This window comes from Pseudophryne corroboree, chromosome 1 (genome assembly GCF_028390025.1).
Source record: "Pseudophryne corroboree isolate aPseCor3 chromosome 1, aPseCor3.hap2, whole genome shotgun sequence".
In the NCBI taxonomy this organism is placed as follows: domain Eukaryota; kingdom Metazoa; phylum Chordata; class Amphibia; order Anura; family Myobatrachidae; genus Pseudophryne; species Pseudophryne corroboree.
In genome coordinates, this window is record NC_086444.1 from 301708373 (window position 1) to 301721675 (window position 13303).

The 13303-nt window shown below is 45.3% G+C and overlaps 1 protein-coding gene across 1 annotated transcript in view; it reads left to right on the forward strand.

Moving 5' to 3' along the window:
* The window catches only part of GPN3 (GPN-loop GTPase 3), a 73395-nt gene that overhangs the window by 25168 nt on the left and 34924 nt on the right, over positions 1-13303 (forward strand). The window contains exon 4 of the mRNA XM_063964408.1: positions 4330-4454. Coding sequence (XP_063820478.1) covers positions 4330-4454 — 125 coding nt within the window. The remainder of the gene's footprint in view (positions 1-4329; positions 4455-13303) is intronic.

Below are 13303 nucleotides of genomic sequence, written 5' to 3' on the forward strand. Positions count from 1 at the left end.
ATGTCAGAAATGTGTAACACATTTTTCATTGCCGAGATCATGCAACGGATGTTCCTAGTGGATTGTGTATATGTCTCAACCTCGTCGACACTGGAGTCATACTCCGTGTCGACATCTGTGTCTGCCATCTGAGGTAGCGGGCGTTTTTGAGCCCCTGATGGCCTTTGAGACGCCTGGGCAGGCGCGGGCTGAGAAGCCGGCTGTCCCACAGCTGTTACGTCATCCAGCCTTTTATGTAAGGAGTTGACACTGTCGGTTAATACCTTCCACCTATCCATCCACTCTGGTGTCGGCCCCCCAGGGGGCGACATCACATTTATCGGCATCTGCTCCGCCTCCACATAACCTTCGTCCTCAAACATGTCGACACAGCCGTACCGACACACCGCACACACACAGGGAATGCTCTGACTGAGGACAGGACCCCACAAAGTCCTTTGGGGAGACAGAGAGAGAGTATGCCAGCACACACCAGAGCTATATATAATGCAGGTATTAACACTATAACTGAGTGATTTTTTTCCCAATAGCTGCTTGTATACACAATATTGCGCCTAAATTTAGTGCCCCCCCCCTCTCTTTTTAACCCTTTGAGCCTGAAAACTACAGGGGAGAGCCTGGGGAGCTGTCTTCCAGCTGCACTGTGAAGAAAAAATGGCGCCAGTGTGCTGAGGGAGATAGCCCCGCCCCTTTTTCGGCGGACTTCTCCCGCTTTTTTATGGATCTCTGGCAGGGGTATTTTACACATATATAGCCTATATGACTATATATTGTGTAGATTTGCCAGCCAAGGTGTTTAATATTGCTGCTCAGGGCACCCCCCACAGCGCCCTGCACCCATCAGTGACCGGAGTGTGAGGTGTGCATGAGGAGCAATGGCGCACAGCTGCAGTGCTGTGCGCTACCTTGTTGAAGACCGAAGTCTTCTGCCGCCGATTTTCAGGACCATCTTCATGCTTCTGGCTCTGTAAGGGGGACGGCGACGCGGCTCCGGGACCGAACGATCGAGGTCGGGTCCTGTGTTCGATCCCCCTGGAGCTAATGGTGTCCAGTAGCCTAAGAAGCCCAAACTATCTCCAGTCAGGTAGGTTCGCTTCTTCTCCCCTTAGTCCCTCGTAGCAGTGAGTCTGTTGCCAGCAGATCTCACTGAAAATAAAAAACCTAAAATATACTTTCTTTTCTAGGAGCTCAGGAGAGCCCCTAGTGTGCATCCAACTCAGTCGGGCACAAGATTCTAACTGAGGTCTGGAGGAGGGTCATAGTGGGAGGAGCCAGTGCACACCAGGTAATCCTAAAGCTTTCTTTAGTTGTGCCCAGTCTCCTGCGGAGCCGCTATTCCCCATGGTCCTTACGGAGTCCCAGCATTCACTTAGGACGTCAGAGAAACCTTTGTTTTCTGATGGCTCAATGTACACAAACTTTGTTAAATACACAAAGTTATTAAAAATATTGTATTAAATGACCTTCAGGATGTGTGTATAAGGTGTATATGAAACATAAATGAATTGTGTGCTCAGACTTGGGTCCCATCGCCATGATATCTCATTATGGTATGCAATTATTCCAAAATACGGAAAAATCCGATATCCAAAATACTTCTGGTCCCAAGCATTTTGGATAAGGGATTCTCAACCTGTAATTGTATCTTTAACTGTAAATAGCTCAGTTTCTTCTAAACAGACACCTTCATTCACTCGCCTCTTCGATTGTTACTTAGTAGTGGGTGCTCACTGATGCTCCCATGTTGCGGAGTGCATTCTTGATTTGAATCTATTCTAATAATTTAGTACTGAGAGTCACCAGGAGATGTGTGGCTTTTTGTATGTTAGAGCCCTTGAAGTAGAGAATGTTGCCATCACTGATTCTGATTCATTAGGTGAAAACACAATTATTCAGCACTAACCAGTGTCCAAATCAGGGGCATAACTAGTTATTTGTTGTCCTCAGAGCAACATTTGTAAGGGCCTCACATGCAGACTTATGGCAAAAAAAAACACAGAAACATGGGACAGACAAGTAAGGCAGCCCCTCATCAGCAGTGGGCCCTATAGCAGCTGCACCTATGGTAGTTACACCCTTGGTGTGTATGTTTCTAACCTCCACAACCATTTAAGGGGATGTGGTTAATTCCCGGCAATCAGAATACCGACGCCGGAATCTTGACCGTCGAGAATGCTGACAGCTGCGCCAAGGCCACGACACCCATAGAGTGGGAAGAGAACCTGTGGCGAGCATAGTGAGCCACCGAGCACGCAGCGTGGCGAGCGCAGCAAGCCTGCAAGGGATTTTCTAGCTCTCGCCCCGCTGCCGGCATTCTGACAGCCAGGATCCCGGTGTCTGTATACTGACCTCCGGGATTCCATCCCTAACCCCCATTTAGGCTGTTTCTCCTCTCTTATACCAACACTTTGTTTCAACCTTTCATTTGTAACAGCTATGGAATGTCCAAGGGTGAATCTTTGTGGCTACTTTTGCTTCCCTATATGCAGGACTGAATTGATAAAATAATATATATACACACACACACACACACACACACACACACACACACACACACACACACACACACACACACACACACTGCTCAAAAAAATAAAGGGAACATTTACATTGTGTTGTTTAACTCTAAGTCTATCACACTTCTGTGAAATCAAACTGTCCACTTAGGAAGCAACACTGATTTACAATCAATTTCACATGCTGTTGTGCAAATGGAATAGACAACAGGTGGGAATTATAGGCAGTTAGCAAGACACCCCCAATAAAGGAGTTGTTCTGCAGGTGGTGACCACAGACCACTTCTCAGCTCCTATGCTTTCTGGCTGATGTTTTGGTCACTTTTGAAAGCTGGCGGTGCTTTCACTCTAGTGGTAGCATGAGATGTAGTCTACAACCCACACAAGTGGCTCAGGTAGTGCAGCTCATCCAGGATGGCACATCAATGCGAGCTGTGGCAAGAAGGTTTGCTGTGTCTGTCAGCGTAGTGTCCAGAGCATGGAGGCGCTACCAGGAGACAGGCCAGTACATCAGGAGACGTGGAGGAGGCCATAGGAGGGCAACAACCTAGCAGCAGGACCGCTACCTCCGCCTTTGTGCAAGGAGGAACAGGAGGAGCACTGCCAGAGCCCTGCAAAATGACCTCCAACAAGCCACAAATGTGCATGTGTCTACTCAAACGATCAGAAACAGACTCCATGAGGGTGGTATGAGGGCCCGACGTCCACAGGTGGGGGTTGTGCTTACAGCCCAACACCGTGCAGGACGTTTGGCTTTTGCCCTCCATGTGCTCGCCAGAGGTAGCCTGACTGCCATTAGGTACCGAGATGAGATCCTCAGACCCCTTGTGAGACCATATGCTGGTGCGGTTGGCCCTGGGTTCCTCCTAATGCAAGACAATGCTAGACCTCGTGGCTGGATTGTGTCAGCAGTTCCTGCAAGACGAAGGCATTGATGCTATGGACTGGCCCGCCCGTTCCCCAGTCCTGAATCCAATTGAGCACATCTGGGACATCATGTCTCGCTCCATCCACCAACTCCACGTTGCACCACAGACTGTCCAGGAGTTGGCTTATGCTTTAGTCCAGGTCTGTGAGGAGATCCCTCAGGAGACCATCCGCCACCTCATCAGGAGCATGCCCAGGTGTTGTAGGGAGGTCATACAGGCACGTGGAGGCCACACACACACTACTGAGCCTCATTTTGACTTGTTTTAAGGACATTACATCAAAGTTGGATCAGCCTATAGTGCAGAGGTTCCCAAACGCGGTCCTCAAGGCACCCCAACAGTCCAGGTTTTAGGTATATCCATGGCTCAGCACAGATGGTTAAATCAAAATGATTAATGTGCTAATTAAGTCACCTGTGGCCAAGCATGGATACATTTAAAACCAGGACCGTTGGGGTGCCTTGAGGACCGCGTTTGGGAACCTCTGCTGTAGTGTGTTTTTCCTCTTTAATTTTGAGTGTGATTCCAAATCCAGACCTCCATGGGTTAATAAATTTGATTTCCATTGATAATTTTTGTGTGATTTTGTTGTCCGCACACTCAACTATGTAAAGAACAAAGTATTTAATAAGAATATTTCATTCATTCAGATCTAGGATGTGTTATTTTAGTGTTCCCTTTATTTTTTTGAGCAGTGTGTACGTATATGTGTGTGTGTGTATATATATATATATATATATATATATATAATATAAACAAACACACACACACACACACACACACACACACACACACACATATACAGGACAAAGTAGTCCAGCTCTACTATATAATAGCACTATTCCAATCATGCTGAAGAAGTTGCTTGAATTTACCTATTGTAGGTCAGATTGAACTATACACTCATCTGCCGGTTATGAAGTACCTGGTGGAGCAGCTTCAGCAGTGGGAGTTCCGAGTCTGTGGGGTCTTCCTGGTGGATTCTCAGTTTATGGTGGAATCTTTCAAGGTGGGTAATGAAGCCAGGCAACTTGTACACTGAATAAATCTTTCAGATTTAAAAATTACAGACACAATGCCTTATTCCTGTGCAGAAAAGCTACTGTGATTGTTGGTCTCATCCTGTTTTCTTCAGTTCTATTTGAGGTAATTTCACCATCTCCTGCAGCGACAATATGGTCATTTTCTTACTGTGAGAACTTTGCAGAATTCATTTTATTCAAGAAATGTGCAATGAGTGCATCGGTTTGAAAAAATATGATACTAAAGGGAAAGCCATATAAGTTTTTTGTTTTATATGATTTAAAGCTGCACTGCAAGGTAGGGTGATGAATGCTACCCTATACATGACTGTCTCATTGGAGCCCCGGCTGTGGTTGCCTTCTTTCCAGGGCTTTGGAAAGTGTGTCTGTGGGAGTGGAATGGTGGCTGCGTGAATAATAAGCAGCAACAATTGGAGAATTCAGCTTCTGGTTGTTCCTCCTGCTTACACACCCTTCCGTAGATATTTTTAAATGGCAATCTGAAGTCCTACATGACAGGAACAGGAGTCCTGGGAAAATAGGTCAAACATCCAATTTCTGGATCTCCCCTAAGAGGAAACCGGTCTGGGATAGCTGACCGGGTATGCTGCGGTGCCTCCACTTAAATTGGATACTTTGGAAGTGCCATACACATGTATGTTACCAAGGCTGTGGTTCTGGCGCTGGTTATTTCCAGAACTGTTTGTCGTATCCTCGGCAAAATGTGTTTAAAACATAACCTTATTATCTCATAAGTCAGGTGGTAAAATGAACAGTCATAAGCACATTAACATGCTCTTCTGAAATAATTGTTATATAGATCTTGGGTTTTAGTGAGCAGATGTAATGCCCTGTTGGGCATTACAGTGATTTTCCTTTTTAGGCTTGTATTCATGCTAAAAAGACCATTTTCTTTTAAAAGTTTTAAAATATTGCGTTTAAGAATGGTTCATTGAGGAAATCTGTGCTTTGCCCATTAAATAGGAGGTCAAAAATGAGCCAAGTAGCTGCCATACACTTTTTAAAATAAAGATCCAAGTCATTTATATTATGTTGTTCAGTAATCTGTATTAAAATCATTGCTTGTGAATGTTTGATAGCCCTCTCTGTTCTAATATAGAATTTGAAACCAAGATTTTGACGGCAGATAAGAACCACTTGGCCCATCTAGTCTGCCCCTTTTTTTTATCCTTTAGGTAATCTCAACCCTTTTTGAACCTTAATTCTTTGTAAGGATATTCATATGCCTATCCCAAGCATGTTTAAATTGCTCTACAGTCTTACTGGTATATGCAATTGCGGTCGAATTCCCGAAATTGTCGAAGTTCGGGAATTTTTCGCCAAAAAAAAAAAATCGTCCATGCAATTCAGTACTTTCCGACAAAAAAAAACGGATTTTCAAAATTCGACTTTTTGAAATTCGACTTTTGACAAATTCGACTTTTTTGCAATGATACACATGCTGCAATTCGACCAAAGTCTATTCAATGGAAGTTTGGAAATTCGACAACAGTGCTTTTAGACAGTAAATTCGTCATTTGCAATCCGCCACACTTTGGAGGGTGAAACTAATAAAAAAAATTTAAAATATGTTTTTTTTGTGGTTTTTTTTTTTTTTTTTTTCTTGGTAATATCATATCTATTTATATTAGAAGGGATTAGGTACTTGGTTTGTCTTTTTTGGAGGCACAAGTATTATTTATATATTTTTAAAAATAATATATATATATATATATTTTGGATGGAATGGTAAAATCCCTGAAAAAAATGGCGTGGGGTCCCCCCTCCAAAGCATAACCAGCCTCGGGCTCTTCGAGCTGGTCCTGGTTCTAAAAATGCGGGGGAAAAATTGACAGGGGTTCCCCCGTATTTTTAAAACCAGCACCGGGCTCTGCGCCTGATGCTGGTGCAAAAAATACGGGGGACAAAAAGAGTAGGGGTCCCCCGTATTTTATACACCAGCATCGGGCTCCACTAGCTGGACAGATAATGCCACAGCCGGGGGTCACTTTTATACAGCGCCCTGCGGCCGTGGCATTAAATATCCAACTAGTCACCCCTGGCCGGGGTACCCTGGGGGAGTGGGGACCCCTTCAATCAATGGGTCCCCCCCCCCCCCCCCAGCCACCCAAGGGCCAGGGGTGAAGCCCGAGGCTGTCCCCCCCCATCCAGGGGCTGCGGATGGGAGGCTGATAGCCTTGAGTAAAATGACAGAATATTGTTTTTTCCAGTAGTACTACAAGTCCCAGCAAGCCTCCCCCGCAAGCTGGTACTTGGAGAACCACAAGTACCAGCATGCGGGAGAAAAACGGGCCCGCTGGTACCTGTAGTTCTACTGGAAAAAAATACCCAAATAAAAACAGGAGACCGACACCGTGAAAGTAAAACTTTATTTCATACGTCGACACACACATACTTACCTATGTTCACACGCCGACATCGGTCCTCTTCTCCAAGTAGAATCCAGGGGTACCTGAAAAGAAAAGATAAATACACTCACCTCATCCATGGTCCAGAGGTAAATCCACGAACTTGTCAAAAAAAACAAACCGGACACCCGTACCACACGGACTGAAAGGGGTCCCATGTTGACACATGGGACCCCTTTCCACGAATGCAGAGAGACCCCCCCGTGACAGCTGTCACTGAAAGGTCTCGTAAGCCAATCAGCGAGCGCAATGTCCTTGCACTCTGCTGATTGGCTCTGTGCGCGTCTGAGCTGACAGCGCATCGCAAAGCCTCTCCATTATATTCAATGGTGGGAACTTTGCGGCTAGCGATGGGGTCACCCGCCGGTCAGCGACTGACCACGGGTAACCCCACCGCTGACGGCAAAGTTCCCACCATTGAAAGTAATGGGAGAGGCTTTGCGATGCGCTGTCTGAGGTCACACGCGCACAGCCAATCAGGTGAGCGCCACGGAAGTAGCGCTTCCTGATTGGCTGAAGGGACCTCAGTGACAGGAGTCACGTGGTGTCCCGGCATTCGGGGAAAGGGGTCTGATGTGTAAACATGGGACCCCTTTCAGTCCGGCATGGTACGGGTGTTCGTGTTTTTTTTTTAACAAGTACGTGGATTATCTCCCGGACACTGGATTGAGGTGAGTCAAATTTTTTTCACAGGTACCTCGGATCGTCGGAGACTGTGGCAATCGGCTTGTCAACATAGGTAAGTATGTGTGTGTCGGCAGTGTGTAATAAAGTTGTACTTGTCAAGGTGTGTGTCTCCAGTTTTTATTTGGGTATTTTTTTTCCAGTAGTACTACAGGTACCAGCGGGCCCATTTTTCTCCCGCATGCTGGTACTTGTGGTTCTCCAAGTACCAGCTTGCGGGGGAGGCTTGCTGGGACTTGTAGTACTACTGGAAAAAACAATATTCTGTCATTTTACTCAAGGCTATCAGCCTCCCATCCGCAGCCCCTGGATGGGGGGGGACAGCCTCGGGCTTCACCCCTGGCCCTTGGGTGGCTGGGGGGGGGGGGGACCCATTGATTGAAGGGGTCCCCACTCCCCCAGGGTACCCCGGCCAGGGGTGACTAGTTGGATATTTAATGCCACGGCCGCAGGGCGCTGTATAAAAGTGACCCCCCGGCTGTGGCATTATCTGTCCAGCTAGTGGAGCCCGATGCTGGTGTATAAAATACGGGGGACCCCTACTCTTTTTGTCCCCCGTATTTTTTGCACCAGCATCAGGCGCAGAGCCCGGTGCTGGTTTTAAAAATACGGGGGATCCCCTGTCAATTTTCCCCCCGCATTTTTAGAACCAGGACCAGCTCGAAGAGCCCGAGGCTGGTTATGCTTTGGAGGGGGGACCCCACGCCATTTTTTTCCGGGTTTTTTCCCGTTTTTTTAATTTGCGGCAAAATCCGGCAAATCGCTGTTTTTCGCCCGCGGGACTGTCGAATCCGTTTTTCATTGAATATGGTGAATTCCGGCAGCCATCTGCCGGAATTCACCTGTCAAATTGTGTCGAATTAAAAAACGGCGATAATTTGCCGCGATTCGCCGTGAATTGCATATACCCCTTAGCCTCTACCACCTCTGATGGGAGACTATTCCACTTATCCACTACCCTTTCTGTGAAGTAATTTTTCCTTAAATTTCCCCTGAACCTCCCCCCCTCAAGTCTCAGTGTATGTCCTCGAGTTCTAATATTTCTCTTCCTTTGAAGAATGTTTCCCTCCTGAATTTTGTTAAGACGTTTGATATATTTGAAAGTTTCTATCATGTCCCCCCTTTCTCTTCTCTCCTCCAAACTATACATGTTAAGATCTTTTAGCCTTTCCGGGTACGTTTTGTGATGTAGGCCATGCACCATTTTAGTTGCCCTTCTTTGTACACTCTCTAATGTATTTATATCCTTCTGGAGATATGGCCTCCAGAACTGGACACAGTATTCCAGATGGGGCCGCACCAATGACCTATACAGTGGCATTATCACTTCTTTTTTCCTACTACTGATTCCTCTCCCTATGCAACCAAGCATCTGACTTGCCTTTCTCATTGCTTTGTTGCATTGCTTTCCTGCCTTCAAGTCACTTGAAATAGTGACTCCTAAATCCCTTTCCTCCTCAGTAGTTTCCATTATAGTACCCTTGATACTATATTTAGCCTTTGGGTTTTTGAGACCTAAGTGCGTGATTTTGCATTTTTTAGCATTAAACTGTAGTTACCACGTTCTTGACCATTTCTCAAGCCTACCTAGGTCATCAATCATCTGTTTTACCCCTCCCGGTGTGTCTACTCTGTTGCATATCTTTTGTATCATCTGCAAAAAGGCATACCTTCCCTTAAATACCATCTGCAATGTCACCAACAAAGATATTAAAGAGAACTGGACCAAGTACAGATCCCTGAGGTACTCCACTGGTAACATTTCCCTCCATAATTTGCACTCCATTAACTACAACTGTTTAACTGTTTCCTATCCTGCAACCAGGTTCTTATCCATTTAACTGTTATATAATCCACCCCCACGCTTTCAAGTTTATTTAGCAGTCTGTGATGTGGGACAGTGTCAAATGCCTTACTAAAGTCTAGATATGTTACATCTACAGCTCCCCCTTGGTCTATTATTTTTGTCACAGAGTCAAAAAAGTCTAAGATTTGTTTGGCATGATCTACCACCAGTAAATCCATGCTGTTTTGGATCCTGTAAGTGGTTTGATTTAAGATATTCCACAACTCTTTCTTTTAATAGTTTTTCCATTACTTTCCCCACTACTGATGTAAGGCTTACTGGTCTGTAGTTACTTGCTTCTTCCTTGCTTCCACTTTTGTGCAGTGGAACTACATTTGCTCTTTTCCAGTCCTCTGGAATAGCACCTGTATTTAGTGACTGGTTAAATAATTCTGTTAATGGTGTAACCAGCACATCTTTTAGCTCTTTGAGTATCCTTGGGTGTATCCCATCTGGTCCCATTGATTTATCCAGTTTTAGTTGTGAAAGTTCTGTTAGGACCTTCTCCTCTGTAAATGTACTTTCATCTACCCTATTTTTATGAATGTCCTTGCAACTTAACTGTGGCCCCATCCCTTCTTCTGTAGTAAATACTGAGCAAAAATAATTATTTAGGTGATCTGCTATTGCCTTGTCACCCTCCACCAAATGATCACTCTGTCTTAAGTCTTATTATTCCTCCATTTGATTTTCTCCTTTCACTTATATACTTAAAAAAAGTTTTGCCCCTTTATCTAATGACTGGGCCATTTTTTCCTCAGCTTCTGCCTTTGCACGTCTGATCACTTTCTTAGCATCCTTCCGTCTGTCAAGATACACCTCTTTGTCGTTATTATTTTGAGTCTGTTTGTATTTCCTAAAAGCCATCTTTTTTGCTTTCACACTAGTTGATACTTCTTTTGTGAACCACACTGGCTTCCTTTTCCTGGTGCTTTTCCTAACCCTTTTGATACAAAGATCATTTGCACTTAGTATTGCACTTTTCAGTTTTTCCCACCTCTCCTGCACTCCTTCCAAGTTCCACCAGTCCGCCAATGAATCACTTAAACATCTCCCCATTTTTGCAAAATCAGCATTTCTAAAATCCAACACCTTTGTTTTTGTGTGACAGGAGTTGCATCCTGTCTTTATACTAAACCATACTGCTTGATGATCACTGGATCCCAGGTGCTCACCCACATATATGTCAGATATCCTATCACCATTTGTAAGAATTAAATCTAATATTGAATCTTTGCGAGTGGGCTCCGTCACCAATTGCTTGAGAGATGCTCCCGGTAAGGAATGTAGAAATTTGCCACTTGTAGCTGAACTTGCAAAAGACCCCTCCCAATTTACATCAGGTAAATTAGTCTCCCATGATTATGACTTCTACCTTTAAAGCCATTTTAGTGATGTCCAACAATAGGTTCCTGTCCAAATCCTGCCCCTGGCCTGGTGGTCTATAGATCACCCCAATGCGAATAACATCCTTCTCCCTGGTTTCTATGGTGACCCAAAGGGCCTCAGTTTTGTTTTCAATATTTTGTATTAAAGTAGCATGTATGCTTTTTTTCACATACATTGCTACCCCTCCTCCTATTCTTCCTATTCTATCCTTCCTAAATAAATTGTCTCCTGGTATAGCTATGTCCCAGTCATGATTTTCATTTCACCATGACACTGTAATTGCCACAAAATCCAGGTTATCCCTTGTCATTATCGCAATTAGCTCTGGAATTTTGTCTCCTAAGCTCCTAGCATTTGCACACATAGCTTTAAGATTTTTGTCTGTGCATTTGTTATTAGTAGCCATGTCCAGACTGTACAAAATAAATGACAAGTTTAAAGTTGAAATTACCTGTTTGGGGATGTTGTTGCTCAGTGTTTGATTGATTGATATATATATATATATCAATCAATCAAATTTTTTTTTTTGTTTTGTTTACTAATCGGGAATCACACTGTGTCCTTTACACCATGAATACACCTCCCTAAATGTAAAGATATAGTACACCTGACCACAATGAGCAAATGATCTAAGGAGGTAAACACCAGAGAGCATGCAATAATAAACTATGTTTCTCTGACATCCTAGTGGATGCTGGGGACTCTGTAAGGACCATGGGGAATAGCGGCTCCGCAGGAGACTGGGCACAGCTAAGAAAGATTTAGGACTACCTGGTGTGCACTGGCTCCTCCCACTATGACCCTCCTCCAGACTTCAGTTAGAATCCTGTGCCCGGCTGAGCTGGATGCACACTAGGGGCTCTCCTGAGCTCCTAGAGAGAAAGTATAGTTTAGGTTTTTTATTTTACAGTGAGATCTGCTGGCAACAGACTCACTGCAGCGAGGGACTAAGGGGAGAAGAAGCGAACCTACCTAACTGGTGGTAGCTTGGGCTTCTTAGGCTACTGGACACCATTAGCTCCAGAGGGATCGACCGCATGGAACCGGCCATAGGTGTTCGGTCCCGGAGCCGCGCCGCCAGCCCCCTTACAGAGCCAGAAACAAGAAGAATCCGGAAAATCGGCGGCAGAAGACATCAGTCTTCACCAAGGTAGCGCACAGCACTGCAGCTGTGCGCCATTACTCCTCATACACACTTCACACTCCGGTCACTGAGGGTGCAGGGCGCTGGGGGGGGGGGGGGCGCCCTGAGAAGCAATAAATACACCTTGGCTGGCAAATATATCACAATATATAGCCCCAGAGGCTATATATGTGTAAAATACCCCTGCCAGAATCCATAAAAAAGCGGGAGAAAAGTCAGCGAAAAAGGGGCGGAGCTATCTCCCTCAGCACACTGGCGCCATTTTCTCTTCACAGTGCAGCTGGAAGACAGCTCCCCAGGCTCTCCCCTGTAGTTTTCAGGCTCAAAGGGTTAAAAGGAGAGGGGGGCACTAAATTTAGGCGCAATATTGTTTATACAAGCAGCTATTGGGGGAAAAATCACTCAGTTATAGTGTTAATCCCTGCATTATATAGCGCTCTGGTGTGTGCTGGCATACTCTCTCTCTGTCTCCACAAAGGACTTTGTGGGGTCCTGTCCTCAGTCAGAGCATTCCCTGTGTGTGTTCTGTGTGTCGGTACGGCTGTGTCGACATGTGGGATGAGGAAGGTTACGTGGAGGTGGAGCAGAGGCCGATAAATGGGATGACGTCCCCTGTGGGGCCGACACCAGAGTGGATGGATAGGTGGAAGGTATTAAACGACAATGTCAACTCCTTACAAGGCTGGATGACGTAAAACAGCTGTGGGACAGCCGGCTTCTCAGCCCGCGCCTGCCCAGGCGTCTCAAAGGCCATCAGGGGCTCAAAAAAGCGCCCGTTACCTCAGATGGCAGACACAGATGTCGACACGGAGTCTGACTCCAGTGTCGACGAGGTTGAGACATATACACAATCCACTAGGAACATCCGTTACATGATCTCGGCAATAAAAAATGTGTTACGCATTTCTGACATGAACCCAAGTACCACATAAAAGGGGTTTTATTTTTGGGGAGAAAAAGCAGCCAGTGTTTTGTTCCCCCATCAGATGAATGAATGAAGTGTGTAAAAGGAGCCTGCTGATAAAAAGCAGGAGACTATCCTGAAGTCTGTATATACACACTCAGGTGATATACTGAGACCTGCAATCGCCTCAGCATTAATAGTGCTGCTGCAGCGTGGTCTGATACCCTGTCAGATAATATTAATACTCTAAGACAGGGAAAATAGTTTGCTAACATAGAGCATATTAAAGACGTCTTATATATAAAGGATGCACAGAGGGATATTTGCCGGCTGGCATCCAGAATTAATGCAATGTCCATTCTGCCAGGAGGGTATTAGAAACCCGGCAGTGGACAGGTGATGCTGCCTATAAAAGGCACATGGAGATTCTGCCTTATAAG